This window comes from Nyctereutes procyonoides, unplaced genomic scaffold (assembly GCF_905146905.1).
Source record: "Nyctereutes procyonoides isolate TBG_1078 unplaced genomic scaffold, NYPRO_anot_genome, whole genome shotgun sequence".
Lineage (NCBI taxonomy): Eukaryota > Metazoa > Chordata > Mammalia > Carnivora > Canidae > Nyctereutes > Nyctereutes procyonoides.
The window spans coordinates 39335092-39360396 of record NW_026575126.1 but is presented as its reverse complement, the minus strand read 5'-3'; the positions used below and the strand labels follow the sequence as shown (position 1 = coordinate 39360396).

Below are 25305 nucleotides of genomic sequence, written 5' to 3'. Positions count from 1 at the left end.
AGGTGCCTCCTGGGGTTAGCCGTGGCTCTGAGTCACAGGACTGGCCCTGGAGCATCTGTGCAGGAGGCCAGAGTCTGAGGCCAAAGGACCCTCCTGCCCCCCACCTGATGCAGCCGCCCATAGGTCAGGTGCTCAGAAGGCAGGGCAGACAGGACACACGCAGGAGAGGAAGGGGTGTGTGTGCTGGTGAACGCCCCCAAAGTCAAAGACCGACCTCCTCCCAACCAGGGGCTGGAGTGAGCTGCTGCGTCTGCTCCCGGCCAAGCCAGAGACCATGCGAGCTCTGAGCACCGGAGGGCATAGGCTGCCGCGGACAGACAAACAGCCACAACACAGGGTGGACTGACGGGCGCTGGCGCACCTGCCGGCCATAGCCTCCAGTTCTGGGGAGGCTGGACGAGGCCAGAGAGACCTGCTGGGTGGACACAAGTGAACATGGGGGGTGGGGGAGAAGCAGGGGGACTGCTGGTCCCTGTGCGGTGCCCTGTAAGTGTGCCCTGCACACTCCACGTGCCCGCCTCCCTCTGTCCTGCCCTCAGGGAGCTGTGCCCTCCCCACCCCCCTGCAGCAGGCCGGCTGGAGGCCTCCCCGCCCGGCAGACCCAGAGGAAGGGCCCTCAGTCTTGGGACCTGGGCTGGGTGGCCAGCTCCCATCCAGCCCTGCACGTGGACAGGAGACAGGTTCAGATCTGCTGTTGGGAGCAGAGCCAGAAGGTGCCAACTGCTGTCTGTGCAGAGAGCAAACTGTCTGAAGCAGAATTTGGAGTCCTCTCCCCATGCCCCCGACTGTACACTGAGCACGAGCTCAGCGTCCCCGCAGCCCACTCCCAGCCTGGGCCAGCAAGGCAAATGCCCGAGACCCTGGCAAACAGGATGGTCACCAGAGAAGACTAGGGGTTTGGGTGGCGCCCTGCACCTTAGGATCACCAAGAGCAGCCAGCATGGGGAGCAGAGTGGGACAGACAGGTGTGCACCCTTGCCATGACGAGCCATGAGTGCCTCACAATGTCACTAGAAGACGATCTCCTTTGTCCCCAGGGATGGGGCAGGATGCCAGCAAAAGAGGTAGGTGAGGTGGTGGTGCTGGCACGGCCGAGGTGGGAGATGGGCGTGTGCCGCTCTGCTGTGCCAGCCCTGGCGCTCCCCGGGCCCTCGTGGGCGCCCGACATGCAGATGGCCGCCAGACAGGCAGGCGGACGGCCACCACGAGCCCACGTCAGCGCTTCTGCAGCAGCGGCTTCTCTGTGCGCTTTGAGACACTAACAGTTGTTCTCATTCATAAATACACAATTTTATTTGCTATTTTCAGGGGAAACTTAGGCATTAAACTGTAAGCTGATAAAATACGGATACCTAAAAAAGTATAAAAGTATAAATACCCCTCAGAATAAATTTTAGTGAATTAAGTCTTAATATCTTTAAATTAAAAAACCACAAGCCTATCTATTATGTCAAGATCACAAATCAAACGACGCCACGTGGCCAACAGCACACACAGGTTCACCCCAAGGCCAACGCGGGGCTGCCCCCACCCCGGGCACCCCGGGGGAATGGTTGCCGGGCCCAAATGTGTCCTCCAGAAAGACTGCGATGAATGTGAAGCCAAACATTTAACAAGAGACAATAGACCTCACAGGAAGGAGGAGGTAAGTCCCAGGTGCCGGAGAACTTGGTTAATCAGGTTATTGGCAAAGAAGAGGACACAGGCGAGAAGCCTCCGGAAGCCCTGGAAACTAGGCACGCCCGAGCCTCCGCCCCGCTCGGCGGCGGTCAGAGCGCCCGGTGGACCCCGCAAGGAAGCGGAGAGCTGCCCGCCTGCAGCCCCCTGACAGCTAGGAAAGGTCTGTCCTCAAAGCATGCGAGCAGCGCTTTTTACAGGGATTCTAGTAGGTCCAACATCATGTCCTGTGGGCAGAGCCCGTGCAGGTCGTGTGAGTCTCAAACACCCCAAACCCCAGAGAGAACTGCATAGTTAGACAAAGAAGACGAGCGAGCCGGCGAGAGGGAGAGATTTGTGATGCATTGTAAACATCCGGTTTTCAGGGTGACCGGGAGTCTCAGCTCCGGGAGCCAGGTGGACAGGCCTCCGCCCCGACCTCCATCCCAGGACCTCCATCCCAGGCGAGACAAAGGCACTGACGGGCAACAGCTCCCCCCCAGGCCCGAGGCTGGGCCAAACCCAACAAGCATCTACCTCCCCTTCAATGACTTAACGCATCAGTCCAAAATGCAGCAACACTTTCAGGCATCTCTAAAAAGTACAAACGCTGGGTCGTCTGTCCACACTGGGGAAGAAGGGATGCAAAGTTCTCTTGCCTGTAAAATGTAAGTGGAGAAGCCTCGACTGTTCCCGACATGGTCAGGCAGGGGGAGCCTGGCTCTGAAGGAGGCCGGGCCTCGGGGCTGAGGCCCGGGAAGTAGTGAACATGCGGGGGCCGCCTCTCTCAGGAGGCACCCGCTGGGGCTGCAAGAAACTGCCAACCTCTTCCACCGGGAAGGCAGAGTGGACTACCTGACCCGAGGACCAGGGCCTGGTGCACGTGGGTGACCAGTGGGCACCCAGAGCCTGTGGCCACGGCGCTGCAGCCACTTCCTACCAGCAAGGCCCAGGCTCCGTCACAGACTGTTTATGTTATGTTAGCACCAAGAGCGCTGTCCTTTAAATGATCTTCGGTGATTACAGGGGTTGGCTGGAAGCTTCCCGCCTCGGGCCCATGCAGCATGGGGAACACCGAGCGGAGGCCCCCAGGGGGACACCCACCTGGCCAGCACGCCTGCTCCGAGTGGGGACGCCCGGTCCCAGACAGGTGGTCCCGTCTTGCACCGCCCACCTCAGAGGCAAAAAAGGATCCACACCCAGATCTCTATAGAGAAATTGTCAAACGCAGGTTTCTTCTCACGGCCAAGCTTCCTCCACATGGCAGATCGTTGCAACTTAGGACAAGATAAAATGTTTCTTCAGCTGTCAACACTGTGCTTCTCACATCCTTGAACCCCGTTCTTGCAAAATCTGAAAATGCCAAACACAGACAATGAGGACCTGGGTGCTGCACGGGGCTGCACCTTGTGGCCAGCTGGGAGCCACGAGGCCCTGAAGCAAAGCACCTGCTCCGGAAGCAGGGCCCAAGACCTTAAGTCTGCCTGCAGGTGGCTCAGGGGGCCAAGCACAGGCTGGAAGTCGGCCCAGCCAGCAGGCGCAGACCCTTGCTGCGGAGCCTGCCCTTGAGCTCTCCATCCCAGCCCAAGACCTCCCACCACAGCAGCCAGCCTGAGACACGGGTGGGGGTCATGGCTCCTTATTTAGCGCCCAGAGGTCCCTGGCAGCCGGCTCCCCTGATGGCCGCCCTTGCTTGCCTTCTGTGGGTGACAGAGCCCACCTGGGGGTTCAACAGCTCACCTGAGAGGCAACCACCCCCGAGGCTCCAGCCTACATAGATCTGGGCTGCAGACGTGTGTACAGCCAGCGCCCTCAGGGCACCAGCGGTCCCCACCTCAACCCGTTCCTCTTCACACCCGTCACAGACCCGGCCTAAGCCCCACAACCCACAGACTTGAGCTCCCAGAACTACCCCATCACCTCCACACCCGCCGGTTCAGCCTGCAGGGCTCACATCGTGCTCCTCGGTGCGCTGGCCTCCCTGCCTCAAGGGCACCAGCCCCTGCAGAGTCCATGGCCTCTTGGCCACCATGCCTGCCCTGTCCTTCTCCCTCCCCCTCGGCATCTCAGGGACAGAGCAGAGCCCCCAACCTCCTTCAGCCCCAGAATCTGTGTATCCTGTCCACCCCCAAACCAGGCTGGGGGCTTCTAGAGGTCTGAGCACTGGCCAAACCCTAGAGAGCTGAACCCCACGCAGCCCAGGTGGAGGGGAAGGGACCACTGTGTCCCCAGGTGGGGGCTTTAGAGTCCGCACATCTCTTGCTGTTTCAATCCACATGTGCAGTATGGCTACGAAGCACTAGGTAACCACGAGAAATGGCCCGAGTCCCATCTTGGCTCAACCCAGCCAAGGCCAGTGCTGTATGAGGCAATGTGAAAGCGAGCCTCCAGGGGGCATCTTCTGCCTGAATGCCAGAGCTGAGAGAGATGGGGCTCTAGGGACACCGTTTCTGAACAACATGCGCACAGCGTGGGACTGTGCCCTGGGAGGTACCAGGCTGCTCACACCAGGACCAGGTCCACAGAGACACTCTGGCCAGAAAGAGACTCCCTGCCTCCCAGTGAGGCCTCGCCCTCCTGCTCCCAGGCCAGGGTGGCTGCCCAGGACACCGTGGTCACAGGAGCAGAGGCCCCGGGCACTCATATCCATGAAGCACTTGTTCTGAACCACTCAGGAAGGCACAGGTTGTTGAGGGTCACTCCAGCCTGCGCCCTGGTGCCCTACACGCCCCTGCCAGCCCCTGGATGTGCCCGCCAAGGCTCCGAGGGCTCCGGGACAGCTGCCTGACATGCTCTCCTGCCCACTGCGCCCATCTCCTGGGACCCCGCTTCACTCCCTGTAAGGTGCAGCCTCATCTGTGATGGAGAAGCAGCGCCCCAGATTGAACATCCCTCCTCAGGCCCCTAGGTTTAGGGAAAAGTCCAGGAGACCCCTGTCAGAAGGATGTGGTCTAGGGGAGCTGATGCAGGAGGGTCACATGCACTGCATCGGCCCTCGCAGGTCCCCACTGTTCCTGCGGTGCTGGCCCCAGTCCCATCATCTCTGCTGTTTGCAAGGCAAGCTGGAAACCGTGCTGAGGAGAGTTTCTGAGTCCACAGTGGAGAGGATGAAGCCCAAGCAACTGGAATGCCGCCCACCAGAGTGAGCCCCAATAACTACCTCCTGACGAGGATGGAACACCACCCCTAGGGCCTGTGTCAGCCACAACCCCATCTGCCGGGGAAAGCCTCTTCCCCGGGCTGCCTCCCAAGGCGGGGCCTGAGCCGACCACAGGGACCAGCTGTGTCCCTTGAGTAGCACAGCCTGACATGCCCAGGCAGGTGCACCGTGTCATCGTGCGAAGGCAGGGCCCGCCCCAGGGCTGCTCCACGACCAGCCCACACCTCCCCTCCCACAGCCCAGTGAGTTGGGGCCACCAATGTGGCTTCTGCATAAGTTGGTTCCCCTGTGCTCACACGGGTTCCCCCAGGGTGCAGCCGGGCTCTGACCACAGGCTGCTAGCACCACTCACTTTCCAGCCGGGCCAGGTTGGTGCCTGCTGCGCACGAGGCTGCTGAGCCCGAGGAGTGACCACTCCCAGCAGAGCTGGGCCACAGACACAAACTACATACCGGGTTGGAGTCTTGAATGACGAAAGCAAAACACCCCCATGATTTTGGAGGTTCTCCATGTACTGAATCAATACTGTTAGCTTATATTCAAGTTTCTTTTGACTTTCTCAACGTGGCTACTAGGAAGTTTGAAGCAACAGATGGGACTCATTCTGCCTATCTCCTGGCCTGTGCTCATCCAGACCAAAGCTTGGTAAACTCCTGGAGAACCAGGTGACAAATACTTGAAGACGGGTGGATCAAGAGGCAAGACTGAGAACGTTGTATAAATCATCAAAAAGATAACTGAAAACGTAAATGCCACTCTTATTTTGCAATCTCCAGTCCAGACCTCTCACAGCGGGATGGTCAACCTTTCAGGGCTTGGCTGGCCACATGCCTTTCCTGAGCTCCCAGAGCAGAGGCTGAGGAGCCCCCAATCTGCACGGCTTGGTCCATGACAGGGGTAGGGAGGGAGGACTCTGGAGGGAGCAGGGGAGCACCATGGATGATGTGTGGCTTGCCCACCTACAACCTGTCCTCTCTGGGCCTCGACTCCCCGTGTGCAAGATGAGGGCACAGAACAGGTGGCCCTTGCTAATGGTGAGCACAGCCGGGCTCTGGACCTGGACAGTGGGAAGAGGGACGGGACACAGCAGGGATGTGAACAGCAGCTGGGGACCAGGATGTGTTCGCGGAGCCCCTCATCACAGGGCAAACAGAAAGAAGGGCAAACAGAAAGAAGATCGTCAGAGACTCCTCTCTATCAGCATCCCACTCCTGAGGCTTTGGTGTCAGGACTGAGGTCCCCCCCTAAGGCACAGCCCTGGCTCTGTGGCCCTGAGTCCGTGGCATTGTGACAGGATGGGTAGGCCTGTGTCCTTGCCCACTGACATCCACAGCGATGAGGTCCTTTCAGCGACTGACACATGGGGTTCTTGTGCACCCCAGCCTGGGTCCCAAGGCCACCCACATGGACATCCTAAAGGAAACAGACGATAGCCCCACCCGAGACAGCTGGCTCCACCAGAGATCTACAGTCAGCTTCTAGTGCAGAAGGTTCTCTGTCCACTACAGGTATGGGAAAGTGCAGCGGAGGAAGGGCTGGGGTCAAGGAGGCTAAGGTGAGTGGTGAATGCAAGGGTGACAGAGCTCACCATGACATTTACACTTAATCTGAGTCATCCCCATCATGACCCGTCTCCTCGTCGTCACTCTGGCTCGGCACGCAGCATGCGGCAAGGGAGAAGAAGAGAGGGCACTGTCAGTGCAGGCTGGGACAGGGTGGCGGCTGGGGAGCCCACCCACAGAGGCCGTTTCCCCAAGGTGGTGGCAAGTGTGGGTGCTCGGGGGCAGGAACGCCCTCTGCCCTCTGCACAGGCGGACCAACCTCGTGTCGGGGGTCCTGGATCCTGAACCCACACGTGCAGACATGCCACAGAGAAAAGCACCCAATCGTTCCTGAGCCTGGCACTCCCAGGGTTCTACTCTGCCCTCCCTCTTTCTAGTGAGGAACTGAACCTTGCTCCAATAAGAGGTGTGGCCTTTACTGCTGGCTCCAGAGAGGCAGTGACCTCCGGGCCACAGTGGACAGTCTAAGAACGTGACAGGGGTGAGGTCAGTTGGCCAGGGAACAGGAAACTGATCAAACAGGCAGTCATCGATCAGTTATCAATCGATCTTGTCTGTGTCACCGAGAGCAGTAAAATCCCTGGACACGGAGGTGGGTGACATCCCTGGTGGGCAATGTTGTGCGTGCTAGCACCTGTCAAGACCCCGCAGAGGAGCCCTCACCTGACAGGTCTCCGGGCCTCCGCCCCATGCTTTGCCCTGCTGGACCTGAGCCCTTGCTCTCTGTACTCCTGACGACAAACCACACCCCAGGGTCCCCTCAGTCAGAGAGTTCTGCAAGCCTTCCCAGCAAATCTCGGATGGGCAGAGGGGTCTGGGAAGCCCCTGAGCTGGCGGCCGGCGGTGGAAGCGAGCCACCCTCATGTGGACCATTGTCCTCACTAATCACTAAGCTCCCTGCATGACGCCTGTCCGGAGCCGGGAGGCTGACACTCGCCACCCTCACGGGTGCAGTACTGCTACAACCAGGGTGCAAACGGTGTCCCCAGTCACAACCCCTAATCCAGCCCTGATGGTTTTCCATGGTGTTCCGGGGACCCCGACCATGTTTGGCCTCCTGGGGAGCTCCCGGCATGGCCCTCATTTAGAAACCAAAGCAGCTATCACACTTCAGACCCAGGTATTTTTGGAGAGAAAAACAGGGCTACATTTTCAAAAGCAAAGGGATTTGTGGTTGTGCCTGGAGCTTCCTCAGAGCACAGACGTAGCCTTTCTGCAGCAGAAAAGCCACCGGAGGGAAGTGAGCTCAGGAGGCCACCCCGGTAAAGTAAAACCTTTCAAGTTCAAACATCAAAGTCTCTAAAAATGAACAACTTACAGAATTCTGCAACTGCTCAGAGAGATGTGCCTCCTTATGAGGCTGGGGGCTCGGGGGCTCAGTCACCCAAGACTCAATGGGCAGCACATCCCCAGGCCCAGCACTGTCGATGTGGTCCTGACCCAGGTGGGAGGCGGAGTGGCCTCAACGCCACGTGTGCAGCTACGGTGCTGCGGGCCAGGGTGGGGACATCCTGGGTACTGGACAATCGCCCCCTCGTGAAGACACCCGACTCCTTCATGCTGTGAGGACAAGCTGCCATGAGCCCCGTGAAGATGGCCACCTCGGGAAGGCTAACATACGTGGGGGCACTGCTGTCTGTTCCTAAGCTGACACCTCTAAGACAGGCCCTGAAAGGGTCACAGGGCAGTTCTGGGCCAGTGGCATTGACTAGAGGCCACCCGGGAGGGCTGAGAATCTGAGGAAGAATCAGGAGCCTCCAATTAATGACATCAGTTAAAATCCATTGGGTTCTGGTCTTTTCCTGCACTCATTCAAGTGCCCTGTGGCCCTGAGCCTTCACCCGGGGTGCCCGCCACAGAGCCCTACCCCCTTCCTTGGTACCCCCACAGAGCTGGCTCCAGGGCCCAGGAGTCTTGTCGGGTGGAGTCAGCCATGGGCAGAAGCATCTGGAATCAATGACCCCAGAGGACGTGCCAGCTGCTGCTCTGTCATGAGACTAACCCGAAAACGAGCAGCACGGCCGTCCCTGCGCGCACCCTGGTTGCACCTGCCCTCCTGGGGCGATGGAAGAGCCAACACCCAGAGGGAGCCGGTGCCGTTTACACAGGGATCAGTCCGTGCTGGTGCCTTGCTGAGGCCACGCTCCCAGGAGTCTGAAAATCGTATCATCTGCAGGATCTGCTCCTTTTACAAACCAAACAAGACTCTCAAGACCAGGGTGGATGCGGCTAAGGCAGGTGCCACGCGGGGGGCCCCCACTCTCCAGCCCTGATGTCCCCAGTCCCTGGGAAAACAGCACACCAAAGCATCACTTAGAAGACAAACTTGCAGAAGCAGCTCTGCCTGCCTGAAGGTGTTGGCAGGGGGCTGCGGAAGCCCCAGAAGCTCGCCTCAAGGGGCGGCCTGTGCTCAAAGACCCCTCCATCACCCATGGCGCTCTGCCCACCGACGGCCCATGGGGCCCATGGGACCCACAGGTCCTTCCTTCCCTCCCAGGCTCTGCTTCTGATACGTCAGGCGAGAACTTGTGACCAGAGACAAGAGCATGAGGTGCGTGGGCCCCACCGCAGGCCCAGTGCCCACCCGCCTGCGGTCACCCACCTTGGCTTTCTCACTGGGCTCACTGGCCGTGCCGTACGGGGAGTTGTGCAGCTCCTTGGAGACCACACAGAGGAACTCCGCCTGGTCCTCGCTCCCGTAGTTGTAGGAAGAGCCGATGCTGACCAGCTGCGAGGAGAGAAGAGCACGGCGTGGGGATGAGTGCTGCACATGTGTCCAGCCCACCCGCCAGCAGGGGACTGTAGCCCGCGAGCCTGCGCCAGCGCCAACCGGCACCGCGGAGATTAAAGAACAGGGTTCAGCCTCGAGGTTTCTAATGAACTCACAGAAAATGAAATCCCAAACACGTGTACACAGGGCACACACGTGTGCGGGCCACCCCTACACGTGCACCACGCATGCGATGGGCCATCTCGGCTGGGCCACTCAGCTCTCTTGGGGTTCCAGTGGGGCCCACAGGAGTGGGGGCCTGGTGCTGGGAGGTGGGGGGGGGCAGTGGCGGCTGGCTCAGAGCAGATGGGGGGCGTCACGGCCTTCAGTGTAGGGCCGATCCCTTCACACGGGTTGGGCACACGGGAAGGTGAGCTCCCACACGCTGTGCCTGTTCCTGCTGCAGCCACCAGGCCTTCTGAGAGGAAGGTAGGACCGACCTCCTCCCAGCAGGGCCATTAACCTGGAAGGGCACACTTGGCGTGGGGGGGGGGGCGGAGGGGCCGGAGGGGCCGGGGTGTGGGAGCCTGGATCTCACAGATGGACGCGGGTGAGCTGTGTCTTCCACTCTCCGCAGGCTCAGCTGTGTGGGAGGCATGTGACAGGCAGACACGCACAGCTGACCCGCCTGCTCATGCGCATTTAAATGCAAAATGAGTCCAAAGGAAGCTTCACACTAGTGAGGCTTCCCAGGGCAGAATTACTGAGCTGACAAGTGCCTTGAAGGGCCCTCGTTCCTTGGCCACACACGCTGGAGGCCGCCAGGGGCAGGGGCACCAGAGCGGCAGCGTGGGGGCAGCAGGCAAGGCTGAGCAAGGAGAGTGTGCTGGGCAACACGCCTGTGTGGCCGGAGACGGGAGAGCACAGCGGCCGGCGTGTTCTCCCACCTCTCTGGGAGGTCGTTCTGGGTTCACTGATATCCCTGGAGAGATGTGCCCTGGCACCTGTGGACCCCGGGCGGGAGAGGGGCGGCTCTGGGTGCAGACTGAGCTGTGGGTGTGCAGCCACGGAGAGGGCCGTCTGCATGCAGACGACGTTCTCTCACAAGGCACGTGAGTCTTATCGAGGGCCCTGCGCTTGGCGCCCACACCCCTTAGGGTTCTGGGCTCTTACCCACAGCAGTTCCAACTCCTACTTCTGGGAAGTAGAGCATTTCTCCTCGAACAGGACTGGCTCTGGAGCTTCACCGGCAAGAACCGGGAAGACACCCTCCAGGGACAAACTAGGCAAAACAGGTAAGACTCAGGGACAAGAGGAACCTGGCTTGTGCGACGGACTTGGGATCTTCCAGAGGAGCTAAGGACAAAGCCTCAGGCCGAGCACAGATAGGAAGACAGAGGCTTACGCAGGAGATTCTCCCTCTCAGCGAGAGCTACAGAGGAAGCTCGCTCCAAGTGAGGGGGACCCAGGTCAACACCCCGACTGGTACCTACAGCTCCCGTGTCCCCAGCCCTTCTCCAGGCTGCACAGTGAGGGAGCACACGAGGGGCATGGGACGGGACGTGCGTCCCTCCGGACCAGCCACTCACTCTGCTGCCCTCCCCCGATTGGAGGGAGGATGCAAACACCACAGCTGTCTTAGTGACATTTTAAGGGGATGCCAAGCATGCTCTACAGTGTGATCCACTGTTCCAAAAGACCCACAGAAAAGGTGTGGCCTTTAGAAGGGAGCCTGGGGTGAGCCTGTAATTTCACGCCCTCCCTCCGGGCAGGACTGCTCACCGTGGCCAGAACCTGTGTGGGATGGAAGCCAGCAACACTCAGAGGCCTGAGGGGCCCTGGCCACCAGGGCAGGTGCTACCTGGGGCTGGGGGCTGGGAGCAGTGAGAAGTTTGTTGAAAAGGTACTAGCAATCAGCAAGCATCCTGGACATGCTCACAGGCCCACAGCCAGTGGGCAGCAGCTGTACAGGCTGGGAGCAGGGGCTCCACAAAAGGAAGGGGCACTCCCACATCCTCATGTCAGGCCAGGAAAGTGGAGGGCACAGCTGCGCCAGAGCCGAGGGCAGGAAGGGGACCGGGGGGCCACAGAGTAGCCCCGCTGGGAAGGGCATCTGTGCCAACTGCAGCACAAAGGAGCCCAGGCCACCATCTGCTCAGCCAGCATGGGAGGGGATGTGAGGGGACAGGAGGGCAGGGCCAGGCCGGGATGCGCTCAGGCTGTTGATCCCACACACACGGAGAGACCAGATGGAAGCACAGAGAGCAGTCCCCGCAAAGTACGGGCTCAGGTGAGGAAGGGTAACCAAGAGAGAAGGGTGGGCTCCAACACAACTCCACCCCCCCAACATCTGTGACCAATCCAATCAGGATGGGGCACAACTCCTCCGACACCTCATTACCAGTCCCTGAAGGCAGCAGGCTCATGGCAACCCTGCTGGAGGGGTGGGGCCTCACCTGCTCGAACTTCCAGCCATCAGACATGGTAGACACCATCTGGGTGAGCTCCTCCTCCTGACACTGCAGCACACGGTAAACATGCTTCACCGGCACCTGTGTGACGACAGCTGCAGCTGAGACAGGCCCCGCATGCCCCCTGCCAAGTCCGGGGACAGCCCTGCAGATGACGCAGGGGAGGATGACACCCCTCAGGCTCAGGTCGTGGCACACAGAGTGACACCCCCCTGCCCATCATCCAACAAAGCAAAACAGGCCGAAGAGGTGCCTTTGGAAAAACATTTTCTACTCCTCATCTGCCACCAAACACGTTTCTATTTCTAAATTGCAAAATTCAGTGAGTCATGCTCCTGAAACCCTGACAGCACCCTGGGCTAGACATGAGCACGCGAAGACTGTGCCCGCAAGCAAAGGCAGCCAGGAGGGGACGGCGGCATGACTTCCGAAAAGCTGGTGTGTCACCTGCTGCGCCCACCCACCAACCTCCACCGAGTTGTGCTCCAGGCGCAGCCTCTGGTGCTAAAAGCACCTCGGGACTTGCCCGCCAGAAGCCTGACCTCGCAGAGCTGCTCCTCTGGCAGGCTGCAGCGGCGGCCATGATAGCACAAGAGTCACCATGACATGGTGGCAGTGGCTCATGCCGTAATGGTCACAGCCTCACTTGTGACAGTGAATGACACTGGTGCTCTCAGCCCAGGCCCTGAGGAGGGACTCCCCTGCCCCCAGCACTCAGATGGGTGCTCTGCCCAGCTGGGTCATGCTAGCCACTGACGGGACAGCTGGACGAAGGGGAAGCAGCACAGGCTGGCTCTGGTCAGCGGGAAGGGAGGGGAGCGAACTGTGCCTATGTGGTGGGCCTCGGAAGCGGCAGGCCTATTAGTCACTGGTCTTACCTGGGAGGTTTTGCTGTCTCGTTCTCTAATTTTGTCCTTTACAAGTTTTATTAGTGAGGTGATATTGTAAAATTCCGCTTCCTCCAACACTCCTAGAATAGAGAAAAATAACTAATTTTTACCAGATCCAAAAATAAATGTCTCGCTCGCATCCTACCGTGGACCCCACAGCCCCATGTGCAGACATGTTGGCTCTGAGTGGGGTGCCCCAGGATTAAGGGCAGAAGGCACGTTTCCTGCACACACTCCTGGCATGTGCCACTCCAGGTGGCCGGCTGGGCACACAGTCCCACATGCATCTATCCCAGCTTTTCCCTGGATGCCCCTGGACAGAACTTGGAGACCTCCCCACAGCCTGCGGACCACCTGCTGCCCTCACGTGAGGCCTGGGCTTGGTGGGTAGCTTTGTACAGGTCTATCATTTGGTGCCTCGGTTTCCCCATTCAACTGGAAGCCGAGCGGTTGAGAGCGTGGCTCCCAGCTATAGGACTCCTGCCAGTTTAGGGCTGCCTTTCTTCCCCAAGGCTGCCAAGTGTGCTCCACCTATTCAGGGACTCTCCAGTCCCAGGACCCCTGCCAGGGGTTCCGGAAGGGCCGTGCTGGGCACCCTGGCCAGACCTCACTCTATGCCGTGTCCCCACGCCAGCAGCCCCAGCAGCTTGGGCTGCGCCCTAACCAGGTGTCCAGGCAGCACAGTCAGAGGGGGCGCCTGGGGGTGAGCAGCTGTACCTACAATGTCACTTCTCAGGATGGCGTGTGGCCATGTCAGTGATGAAACGCCAACCTGGTGCCATCCTGTCGGCCATTGCCTCAGACCTGTGGGTGGGGACTGAGAGGCCTTGCAAGTGGGCACCAGGACCATCCACACACTGCGCTGGTGGCCACCATGGGCCCTTCCAAAAGCATGATATTGAGGTTGGTCAGGAGGCAGGTGATGAGGCAGGGTGGCAGGGGCCTGTCCCCAGAAAGCACCTGCCTCTGAGCAAGCTGTCCCAGGACCGGGCTGTGAAGTTTAGTCTAGAACTAAAGGGCTCCACAAACAGCACGGAGGAAGCCGTCCCAAATGTGAGCGCACGTGCATGCAGAAGGCCCCTTTGCAAGATGCAGGCTTGGGTCTGGAGGCCCAGTAGAGAAGCACACCAGGAAGTGGCAAGGAGCGAGCCCACTTCAGTCCCGGTGGCTGCTATAGGACCCCAGTCCCTGCAGGAGCCAGAGCCCACGCTGGATGGAAGCGCCTGGACCGCCCAGGGCCTCCCTGACTGCTGAGCTCCCTACTGGCTGCTCTGAGCACTGGAAGGCTTGAGAACAGGCAGAGCTCAGAGGTGAGGGTACGGTGGTGCCTTGGAAGGAGAGCACACCGAGACCAGGGAGCACCGAGATTCCCCTGGCAGGTGTGTCCGAGACTGCCTGAACCAAAGCAGCCGTGAAAGCGAGCAGCCTTCCGTGGCAGGAGCCCCGGCCCCAGCAGCCTCGCTAACTAGGCTCCTGAAGCGGTTCACAGCCCAGGTGACCTGTCCCCCTGGTGACAGCAGTCCTGATAGACCACCCCAGCCAGCAGCCTCCCCTCCTGGAGACAAGCGCCTGCTGCCCCGGGGGGCATGTGTGAAAGGCAGCCTTGAAGCAGTGAGGGGACGCAGGCACGTGGGATTTCTGCAGGGGAGGATGTGCAAGGCCTGCTCCTTAGCCAGCTCGGGCTGAGGGGTCTGTTGTCTTAAGTGACCAACCTGTCCACTGGGACCCCCGTTCCTAACTCACCTTCCTCTGCGAGGTCTTTGTTAATGACCAGCTTCCCGTGTCTTAGGTAGTTCAGCACAGGTCCAAAGTATGTGGGGTCTCTGTCGATTAAATAGGCACCAGTTTCATCCTACAAAGAACAAAACCCTGTGAGTCCTGAATGGGAAGGCAAGGATCTGCACGTGTGACACGAGGCCACACGGAGGGGGTGAGGAGGCACAGGGGTCGTGTGTGTCCCTTAAGCCATGGTCAGCCTGCGCTGGGGCTCTGCAGGGAGGGGGTTCTGGGGGCCTCTGGCTATTGGCAGTCTCGGGTCTAGGCCAAGTCAACCTCCCTTTATTTACTCAGCAGCAAGGGGACTGTGTAGGGTCCTCTCCTTAGCTGCAAACATGGCTGAGGGACGGTTTAGCCTCCATGCACGTGAACTAACACGAGTAAGTGAACACAGACTCTCTCCCCGGGCCCCGCAGCAGGGCCTTCTCATCCTGGGGTGGGGGTGGTGCGTCCGAAGCACACAGAAGAGCGACTGTATGGAGAGGCCTGACCTCCACGGCAAGGTGGCCCCGGGGTCCCTCAGGGATCGCTGACCAAAAGGAGCCACACCCCATGGGCAGCGTCTACGAAACAGACCTTCAGAAGGCACCTCACCCACACTGGGTGGCCCTGGTTCCTCCCGGAGGGTCAGGGCCCTCTGCTCAGTTGCCAGCAAGTTCCCAGCACAGCTTGGCCGAAGGACGTGGACATGCTGACCTGCGCACAGCAGTGGGGGTACCACCAGCGAAGGGGAGCCATGGCCGTCTAGGAGCCGACCACACTAGGGGCACCGCGCGTCTGCCCTGGGTCTGCTGGGCGGGTCTGGCCCAGGCCACCTTCCAGCGGGGCTGCCCTGCAACCAGGGACCCCGCCACCATCTCCCTCTCTGCCGCTGCCCGTGGCGAATCCTGCTCCTCCGGCAAGCCCACGTCCAATCCCTGTGGCCCCAGGGAGGCCTCCCTTTGAGTCAACAGGGTAATCCCGTAAGTCAGTGGAACAGCTGATGTGGCCTCCCTGTCCGAAAGCGGCTGCAGGGGCTCCTGGGCCTCAGCAGGAGCATGACCAGCTGAGACCCCGCAGGACGGTGTCAGCATCTCTGTGGGGCGAGCGTGGTGGTGGGAGTATCTGAAACTCCTGGGTGTGCTGTGCCTACAGACACCCGACACAGGGAGCCAGAGCGCATCCTGATGGCAAAGCAACACCCGCGTTAGGACCTGACTTCTCACCCAGGAGCATCACCTCCTGGACTGTGGGTGCAGAGCCTGGAGGTTCCAAGGGCTCCCTGCTCTTCTTACATCATCAGTTAGGGCACTGGGACCTGGAGCCTTGCTGCTCAGCAGGCAGGACCTGAGCACTCAGCCCAGTCTCCTGCCAGGACAGGCCACGGCCTGCTCCCCTGTGGGCTTCTGTCCCCCAAGGCGGTGTCCCCACTGCACAGAGACCTCCCGAGTTCATCCTCGTGTTCTACCCACCATCTAAGTCAGACACTGCCCCATGGACCCCTGCCTTCTGTCCGTCTGGACCCCTACTATTCCCCAAGCAAGGCCAAGGACCCATGGACCAGCTTTTGGAAGGATGCTCTACCGGTCTCTCTACTGGCAAAAAGTAGCCAGAAGGGACCAAGGCCTGGTAAGAAAGGGATGGTGTTGCCACAACATGAAGTCCGGGGCCCGTCCCCACCCCACCCCCAGGTATGAAAAGAGCCCAGGGCTTGACATTTGCACATCACCAGGCTCAGAAATGACTCATCAGTGCACTGCCACCTTGACACTGGCAAGCTGGCAAAAGGTCAAGATCAGATGGAGAGAGGGCTTGTGCCACCTTCAGGGCATCCCAGGGGGCCTCCCTATCCCAGTGGGCCCAGACTATGAACTCAAAGGGACCATCATCACACTGTGCTCCCCCCTTGCGGAACAAACCTGAGCTCCAGCGCCTGCCCTGGTACAGGGCAGGTTATGAGGTGGTACACTCAGCCCAGAGGCCGTTTTCACGCCGCCTCCAACATGCCCGCCCTGAAGGGAAGCACAGAGCTCTCCTCCTGAGGCTGCCTGGAGGCCCACCTGCCTGGACCCAGAATGGTGGGTTCACTGAGTGGCCTTGCGTGGGAGACTGTGCCACCCCCTGCCAGTGACGAGCCAGCTTGCCCAGCCCTGCCACCAAGGAGCAGCACTTACGGAAACTCAAAAGTGGTTTCTCCCATGGAGTCCCGCCAGGGCTCCCTGAACCAGTTTCTTCTTGGGGATTTGTTCGGAGCAGAAGGATTCCAAGATCAGGTGGGGCCAGGCAGCAGCGTCAGGACGCAGTACTCTGAACTGGGCTCGTCAGAGGGGGTTTCAATTCCCACAGGCAGTGTGGGGGCCCTACACCAAGACCCCAAAACTCCACCAGGCTTTATCTTGGGCAACTGCCTAGATGATCACAGACTGACTCTTAGACACATGTAGGCAAGACCTCCATAAACACTACGTGTCTGAGCACCTGAGCGTGCACAGCATGCTCTAGCGCTGGCGAGCGCAGCTGAGGGCTGGCTGCAGATAGGTACCTTCAACACTGTGGTGGGCGTGCCCACAGAGGTGTGAGGGGCCTCAGAACCTCTTATGCTTCTGGAAATGCAGCCCTGGAACCTCACTTCGGAATAGAAGTCTTAGGTTCGCTTACGCAAAAAGCCTAGAGAAAAGCATCTTGGCAACACCTACACTGGAAATTGGGGAGTGGTGGGGGCACGGCCGCTGACTCTCCACGCGGGCCTCGCCAGCTCCACTGCACCAGCACGCGCAGGCAGGAGCCCGGTCTGGTCACACAACAGGCAGCAGGGGACTGGTGGCAAGACTCGCAGGTCCCTTGTCTCCTCTTTCTGTCCTGTCCTCAATTCATAGAACAAGCGTGTGCTACATTTGTGGAATGGCAAGCTTTGCTGTTGTGTTGTTTGTAAAAGAGCCAGAATTAAGACTGCTTTCTCGACAAATCATTTCCCTCTATTAACCTTCCCCACTTCTCACTGAATTAGCGTTTGACCTACTTGTGAAGTGCTGGCTTTAAAAATATACACCTACCTTAAAGGGCTTAACAGGGAAGCTGGCCGGGGAGCTCCAGGGAAGCTGGAGTATGCAACAGGGGCCAGCTGCCCACAGCTGCCAGTGCGCCCACGGGGAGCAGGGCGGCCCAGTGATGCCCAGGCCGCCTGGATCCCACCCCAACTGGGACCCACCTTCCTGGCTGAGCTACTGGGCCATGGGCCCCAGGCGGGGAGGCTGCCGGACCACACAGATCACACCCTGGCGACGAGCCCTGATTGCACAGTCATTTTCCGAAAGGAGCCAGTGGGCAAAGGGAGGGCCAAGCCCACATCACATGCTCTCCCAGGAGACACCTAACCTGCAGCCCCGACACGGAGGTGGCAGAGTGGATGAGGCTGATTTGAAACCACCAAGAGAGCTCCACGCCCCGCTCCGTCCATTCCTTTCTGAGCCCACCCAGCATCCTTAGCCCATACCCCTGGGTAGGAAGTAAAGCTCTGCAAGGGGCAGACTCATAACTGTACCACTCAAGTAACGAGCCCCAAGGCTGACTTCTCCTTGCCCACTCTGCGCCCAGAAGTAAAACCTGACCCGCACATTTAAGGCAGGATTGAATGCACTGCCCAGCAAAGCACTGTGGATAAAGTGGGGGCTGCTCGTCCCTCAGGGCCAGCCGCTCCCTCAGCCCAACCACAGGGTCCTGGAAACGGTGATGAGGAGTGAGGATCAGGGATGTCAGACTCTCACCAAGATTCTAAATGGAAAAGAACTCTGTTGGCGTGAGAGCTCTCTATGGAGCGTCTGCACTTGGCCCCATTACATCACCTTCACGGCCTCCACGAACATGTCGGAAAATGGGACACCGCACCACTCCAGTGCAGGAGAAGCAGCACAGCCACTGGAGACTGCCAATGAAGAGGGCTGAGTGTCCTGAGTTAAATGGGAGATAGAATTCTGTTAAATTGCCCCGTTAAAAGCTAAATGCAGATGCACAGAATTCTTTGCACACAAGCAACTGCAATGAATCTAATAAGAAATACTTAGCTTTTACTCTAAAGCTACCCATTTTAAATGACTATTTCAAATTCCTGCACAAAACCTTCAGTCTCTATTCTCGTTTGTTTTGTTTTCTAGTTTGTCAAACCCTCCATCCAGAAGAGGATGAGACGTCAACGATTCCAAATGATGAGGTGGAGACCCAGAGAGTCAGGACTACACAGGGGTGGTTCAGAGTGACCCATTCAGTCTGGCAGGAGCCAGGGGCACTGAGAGGAGACACCACGTCAACTGTGCACACACCGCAGCAGGTGCTGGGTCACCCTGGGGCAAAGGGACAGTCCTGGGGAGGTGCTGAGCGGACCTGCCAGCCCAAGGGCTAGCCATCCAGCTCACAGCTGCTATGAACATTTATGTTGCAAGGCAGGGCACCGTCCATCTGCCGGGATTTCTCAGGTGCTCCCCTCCCTAGACATATTCCAGCTACAGAACACCTGCACGTAAATCCTCCACAGATGTCACATTACTTATTTTGGTGGCGTGAGTGTGTATTTAATATAAAACTGCTAAAAAAAATAATAATATAAAACTGCTGCCATGAAAGACTCAACTAGAGACGGAAACAGGTGGGAACCATGGTCGGTTGGGGCAGAAGCTCCACACAGGGATGACCCAAGGTCCCTGGCTGCAGTGCCCCTCCTCCACTGCCTCGGAGGGGAAGTCTCCTCAAGCCTGGAGTCCCCGGGCCCCAGGGCGACAACCACTCCACGCTGGCAGCCTGACACTCTGAAGCAGGGGCGCCTTGCCAGAGGTTTACGCTTAGCCCCCGGCTCCCGTGAGGCGCTCGAACCCTCCCTGCCAGCTGTCCCCACAGCCATCGCCCTGTTGGCTCCCAGGTGGCCTCTGCTCTCTTCCTAACCCTTGCCCTGCTGGCAGATCCGGTGCAGAGTTTACCCTCCCTTTCTGGCATGGCTCCTCCGCTCCCTCACCCAACCTCCGCCCTCCCTCCTGCCCACTGCAGTGGCTAGGCGTGGCCGGCGCCTCGCGCTGCCTGCCTCTCCCTTACCTACTTTGGCCTATCTGCCGGAGCTGGCCCAGCTCATCACCTGCAGAACTGCCGTCACCCAAGCCGGACGTGCAAAACCAAAGATTCTAGAAGCCCCACTGCTGAGGAAACTAGAACCCCCCAGAATGTGGACGATGGGAAGAGACACTTGTGCACAGGATGCCTTGAGCCTCTTCCAAACATGTGGGCGGATGGTACCAGAATCCTGAAGCTGTGTTCTCCAGGCTCAAAGACCTCAAGTTTCTTATAAGAAAACACGGTGGCTGCCCAGGAAGCACATGCTCCAGTCTCTGGAATTGGGAAGCCGCCCTTGGGCCCCGTCCTGAGATCAGCCAGGAGCTCTGGGTGGAGCGCGGCCGCCAGGGAAGCAGGGGAGACACGACGCCCTTCCCAGCTGGCTGAGCACAGGAGCGACCCACAGGTACCAGGGTTTGCGGTGACTCAGAGACTATGTGCAGAAACGTACAGTAGCAAGAACAAATTCTGAAGGGGAGAGAAAGCGTTCGTTTTAAAAACAAAGTACAGGGCAGCCTGGGGAGTGATCCTGGAGACCTGGGATCGAGTCCCATGTCGGGCTCCCTGCATGGAGCCTGCTTCTCCCTCTGCCTGTGTCTCTGCCTCTCTCTCTGTGTTGCTCATGAATAAATAAAATCTTAAAAAATAAAAATAAAATAAAAACAAAGTACAAAGTAAAGGAGAAACGGCCACGAGTCATCTGTTTGCTGCAAGGACCCAGCACAGGGCACGGGGTCCGAAACTTCCACAGCTCCTCCGTGACTACGGCTCGGAGCGGCACACCGACTCACCCTCAAGTCGCACAGCGACGTAAGTGGGGTCGAAGTCAGGCCCGAGTCTTAGTCTAACTCTGCCACCAGAGGAGACACTCCATCTCCCCAGGACCCATGGCACACCAGCGCCAGACCGGATGTCTCTGGTGCTCTGCAGTCCAGGGAGAGCGGCCCAACTAAGACCGGGTGAGAGCACCCTGGCCATGCACACACCTCCCTCGGTGCAGAGCCAGCTCCTTTAAAGGACCTCCAAGCATCCCCTCACAGGTGAAAGTGGCCAGACACCCTGGGAACAAGCAAGCACCTCAGGGTTCCCATAAAACCCAATTTGCAAAATCAGGCAGGCGGACAACAGTTTTCTGACCACTGCTCTGAACGAAGCCTAGTCACTATGCAGTGGGCAGAAAGAGGAAGTGCTTTGCAGTGACAACCATTTCCTCTCTGGCTGCCCTCAGATGGCTGATGGGCCTGGGGGGGGCTGATGGACACAGCCCAGGGCCTGTGTCTGACGTCCCAAAGCAAGTTCTTCACACTCAAGGCAAGTCCCTTCCCAGGACTTTCTGACCTGGACTCACTGGCTGGTTCAGGTCCCAGGGCCGTCCAGTTAGGTGTTCTGTGAAGACGCAGCGTGGGCTCAGCCAGCAGCACCTGCTGTGCCAGGGGAGGGCAGGGGCCCCTCCCTCCACTCGGGTCTCAGACCAACCACGGCATGCGGTCAGGGCTAGGAACATGCTCAGAGCCACATCCTTGACCAAAGTGTGAAATGAAATGCGCCCAGTCTCGGGACGCCCACTCAGAGCCTCAGACGGGACGACCTGGCGCTCATGGGAGCCTGGGATGCTCTAAAGAATTCGGGAAGTTAGCCTCTCGCCTCCAATTTAGTTATACAGAACATATCTGCTCTTTCCACTCTAAGGAATCCCCACTTCTTTTGCCAAGTGACTTAAAAGTTTGTACTTCCACCCACATCCCTCATCACTTGGCCCTGTCTGTAAAATCTCTTCCACTATCTTCCCAATCCTGAAACTCTTGCCAACACCAAGTACACCCGGAGTGAGCACAGGCAAAAGCTGCAAGTGACATGTCATCAGAAACACTGTGGTCACCCCAACCCTCAAAGACCCATCTGATGCCACAGCGTCTGCAACCCGAAGCCTCCTGGCCCCGTCAAAGGACAAAAGCTCAGGTTTTCTCTGGGCCTGGCCCAGTGACAGAGACTGAACCTACCTCAAATCCTACTTAATCCCAGTGGTTTCCAACCACCAAGTAGCAGTATTTCCTGTTTCCCTTTTAACTCCTAAAGCATCTCCACACTGAAACAGGAGCTGATTCAGCTCTGAACAAACGCTAACCTGTTTTCAACAATGCCTAATGGGCCAGGTAGCGTGGACTACCAAGAGACTTAACCCAAATGAATCACACAGCAAGTATTCACAAAGCACTTCCGGGAAGGAGGATCATACCTGGCCCGCCCTTTACAAGAACCTGGGAGAAAGATGACCCAGACAGCAGAGGGGCAGCTGCTTGAAATGAATACCCCAGACACAGCCCCGCTGGAGGAAGCCCCAGGAGGAAGTGAGAATTCACACTTGGCCAGTCTATAGAGAACTGCCAGCGGGCCGGAGTGGGCCGGAGTCAGCACTGAGACCAAAGGGTAAGGATTTGGAGCCCAGAGTTGGTCACAGGCTCAAGCCCAGTGGCAGCCCTGCTCCCCATTCTCCCCAACAACCTGTCTGTCGCCTTCTTCAGAAAAGGTCCCATCAACTCCACCTCTCCCAGAGGTTTATGTGGTGTTTAAGAGCAAATTCCAGGCATTCTCCCAGTGAGTCCCAACCCAGCAGGTTCCTGCAAGGTTCCCATCTCCCCTTTGAATGTCCCCACCCAAACCTTATCCAAGCACCAGCTTGCTGCAGCCCAGGTGCTCAATGAACACGGGTCAAGTGCCCAGCAGGAACCCTGCACCAGGTCTGTGCTGATGTCCAGCCCTAGGGACAGCTGCCAGGTATGCTTTCATTCATTTTAACTATGCAGTAAGGGCTTCGAGGTTTTCACAAGTGAATCAACATCCTGTTTCTCTTCCATCATGTAATCACTGGCGTCCCACTCCTCCAAACACCCCTTCCCCTCCACCCTCAGCCTCCGGTTTCTTACTCAGGATCTAATTATCTAGGAGTGAACCTCTGGGATGTTCTTTCATCAGAATTGGTGGTGGTGGTGGTGGTGGGGGACCGAGAAGGATCCAGTATCTCACAAGCTGTTTCTCATCTGAAGTAAAGCATTCTCCCCTCCCATGATCCATGTGAACTCGCATTACTATTTCTGGTAAATTCCTGTTGCCTGTTACAAAACCTAACACTTACTATCAACTATCTTACGAGACAGAAACTGTATCTGCTGCGTTACATTCACGTTCTAAATTTCACTCTGACAATTTGGAACTCAAATGTGGGTAAGCACAGGACGACGGCGACAAAAGGCAACCATCACATGTGCGTTCTGGTGGGTTAATCACCTCCCCCAAAGGACTGTTACTGCGGTAGAGCAGAGTTTTAAGTCGTTTTGAGGCAGTTAGATAAAGGGATGAACTGCCTTAACCATGCAAGGTAGAGGTAACTGGCTTTGAATAAACTGTTTGTGACTTTGCGTCAAAATAAATAAATAAATAAACCCAATGGACAAGGACAATTTAAAATCTGATTCAACATACAAAGCAGGATCTCCTGAGTAGAAATCCAAGTGAACGAAGCACTGTGGCCCAGTGTTTTAAAACAAACCAACAGTAAAACATACCCGTCTGCTACAATGGGAGAATCAGGGCAAACAAAAGCCTACTTCTGCCCTGGAGAGGATGCCATGTTCTGGGAGGTCAGTCCCCCAAGAGTGGAGAGCTCAAGGGTGAGCGGAGACCCTGGTGTTGGGGCACCTCAGGAGCTCTGGCGACCCGATCCTAAGATCATGCATGCCACACCAAGGATGGTCTAAGTGGCCTTCCCGAACCTGGAGAGGGAGAGGAATCTTTCTGGGAAGACTGACTTGCACGCCTGGCAAGCGCTGAGCTGGAACGGAGCATCGCCAAGTGCAATTATGTACGCTCAACTGAGAAGCCCCAGGAAAGTTAGAAGGTTGCGAACTGCCTGGGATAAATACAGGGAACACGTACTCTCGCAGCAGAGCCCCGCCGGAGTTTCAATCCGGACGGATCCCCACCAGCTCCTCCTCCGCCACGCCAGCCTTACAAAGGTGATGATAATCCAGACCGTGTCCGTGAGGATCCGACCACAGTCACGAGCACTCAGTCACTCAAGAGGCGACCTGCACGCCGACCGGTCGGGAGGGCGGTGGGGTCGCTTCCCCAACGAGCTCTCCCGCCTCGTCGCTCCTCGCTGCCCCTTCGCACACGCACCCTTTGCTCAGCAGCACTGCCCTGCGGGCACGACAGGGCGCCAACTCTCCAAATGCAAGTCACCGGGGAACGCAGGTCACCGCGTCGCCCCCCCCCCCCCGCGAGGTCGGACGTGGGGAACGCGAGCAAACGAGAAGTGCGGGGACTCAGGGGCTGAGCGGCCCCCAAGGACCCGGGGCCCCGGGCGGGGGGGGAGGGGGAGGCGGCGCCCCTAGGCCGGGGGCCGGGGCTCTGGGGCTGCCCAGCCCGCCAGGACCCGGGGCCGCGGGGGGGGGGGAGGGGGAGGAGGCGCCCTCACGGGGGGGTCGGGGGCCGGGGCTGCGGAGCCCGCTCGGACCTGGGGCCGGGGAGCAGGAGGGTGAGGAGGGGGAGGAGGAGGAGGAGGCGGCGCCCCCAGGTCGGCGGCCGCGGCGCTCAGCCCGACGGCGCCCTCGAGTTCGGGCGCCAGCCGCTTCCCCGGCCCGGGACGCGCAGGCGGGCGGCCCTCACCTTGTCCGAGTCCAGGTCGGGGTCGGCCTGGCACAAACGGTACAGGAAGGATTTCGGGTCCCGGCACAGCGTCTGCCGGGTGGTGAGGAAGTAGGTGCCGCCGACGTTGAGTCGGACCCACTTGGACACGCCGCCGGGGCGCTGGGCCAGGGCGCCGAGCCCCGCGCTGCAGCGGCGGCACAGGCCGGCCCCCAGCCCCGCCCCGAGGCCGCCCGGGGCCGGCGGCAGCAGCTCGCAGTGATTCTCCGCCATGATCCCAGCAAGCCCCGCCACAGCTCCCCTCCACCGGAAGCGTCCGGCCTTTAATACCGTCCTCCGAGCTCCGTCCCGCCCACGGGTCCGCCCTCGTAAAGCGCCCGCCCTAGTGTCACGCGGCAGGCGGAAGTTCCGGTCCGGAAAGGCGGCCGCCCGAGCCCCCTTCCGGCCGGAGCCGAGCGTAGCGCTGGGCGGGGGTTCGCCGGCCTCGCCCCTCCGCCCTCCCCGCACGTGCGGCGCTCGGACGCTGGGTTCCGGGCCCGGAGTTCAGGTGGCGGCCGCGCCCGACCCCGCGCCCCGGGGCAAAGAAGAGCCGCGCCAGCCAGCGTCTACACTCTACATGCTCTTTATTACAAGACTACCGAGCATACGTGGAAAATTCATCATCCAGGAACTACATCTAAAGCACAAATATTTGAAAAAAAGAGAAGAAAACAGATTCATTAAATTATATGATTAAATCATTGACCGAATAGAAAATTTATATAATAAAGCCAGAAAAAAAAGTTGTAAAATATAGTTTACAATAATTATTCACATTCAAGGCTGTACATCAATACATACAACAACGTGGCCCCAAACATGAATTCAATCCAAATAATTCATATATTAGATTTTAAATAACACAGACTGAACTAGAGGCCAACAACAGCCGGCAAATAACCTTATATAAGAATAAAAATACAAAAGTGTATATCCTAGTATCATTGCATTATTTGTTTTCATAAGTTTAAAATTTTTGCTTTGCCTGTACATCACAGTTACAGCTACAGACCAGGTAGAGAATTTTACACATGTTCTGACTGCCACCAACCTGAAAGACAGCTAACACACTACTGATTCATCCTATTTTGTGTTAAGGAACAGCTACAGCAGCTCTAAATACTGCAAAAATTTATTTTTGTCAATGTCCAATCAAACTTCTGGTGAGGATAGAGGCTTTTCACCAGCAAAACGACCCCGATTCGGAAGTCATCCTGCTAGGCGGGTTGGACTAGGGTGGATCACACACCATAAAAAAGGTCTGCCTCGGGATCCCTGGGTGGCGCAGCGGTTTGGCGCCTGCCTTTGGCCCAGGGCGCGATCC

At 58.4% G+C, this 25305-nt stretch overlaps 1 protein-coding gene across 1 annotated transcript; it reads right to left on the bottom strand.

Moving 5' to 3' along the window:
• Nucleotides 1-1999: 1999 nt before the first annotated feature.
• KCTD5 (potassium channel tetramerization domain containing 5) lies at nt 2000-24223 on the bottom strand. The gene is made up of 6 exons (XM_055340861.1): nt 23964-24223; nt 14193-14301; nt 12438-12529; nt 11545-11640; nt 8981-9106; nt 2000-3009 (listed from the first exon to the last, which is right to left on the bottom strand). The coding sequence occupies exons 1-6, from the start codon at nt 24213-24215 to the stop codon at nt 2980-2982; spliced, it is 705 nt and encodes a 234-aa protein (XP_055196836.1). The 5' UTR covers nt 24216-24223; the 3' UTR covers nt 2000-2979.
• Nucleotides 24224-25305: the final 1082 nt, after the last annotated feature.

Coding starts and splice junctions, on each gene's coding strand:
- KCTD5 (XM_055340861.1), bottom strand. CDS start 24,215: ATGGCGGAGAATCACTGCGAGCTGCTGCCGCCGGCCCCGGGCGGCCTC. Junction 11,641..12,437: donor GAGACAGCAAAACCTCCCAG/GTAAGACCAGTG, acceptor GTCGTCACACAG/GTGCCGGTGAAGCATGTTTA. Junction 9,107..11,544: donor ATGGCTGGAAGTTCGAGCAG/GTGAGGCCCCAC, acceptor CTCTCCTCGCAG/CTGGTCAGCATCGGCTCTTC.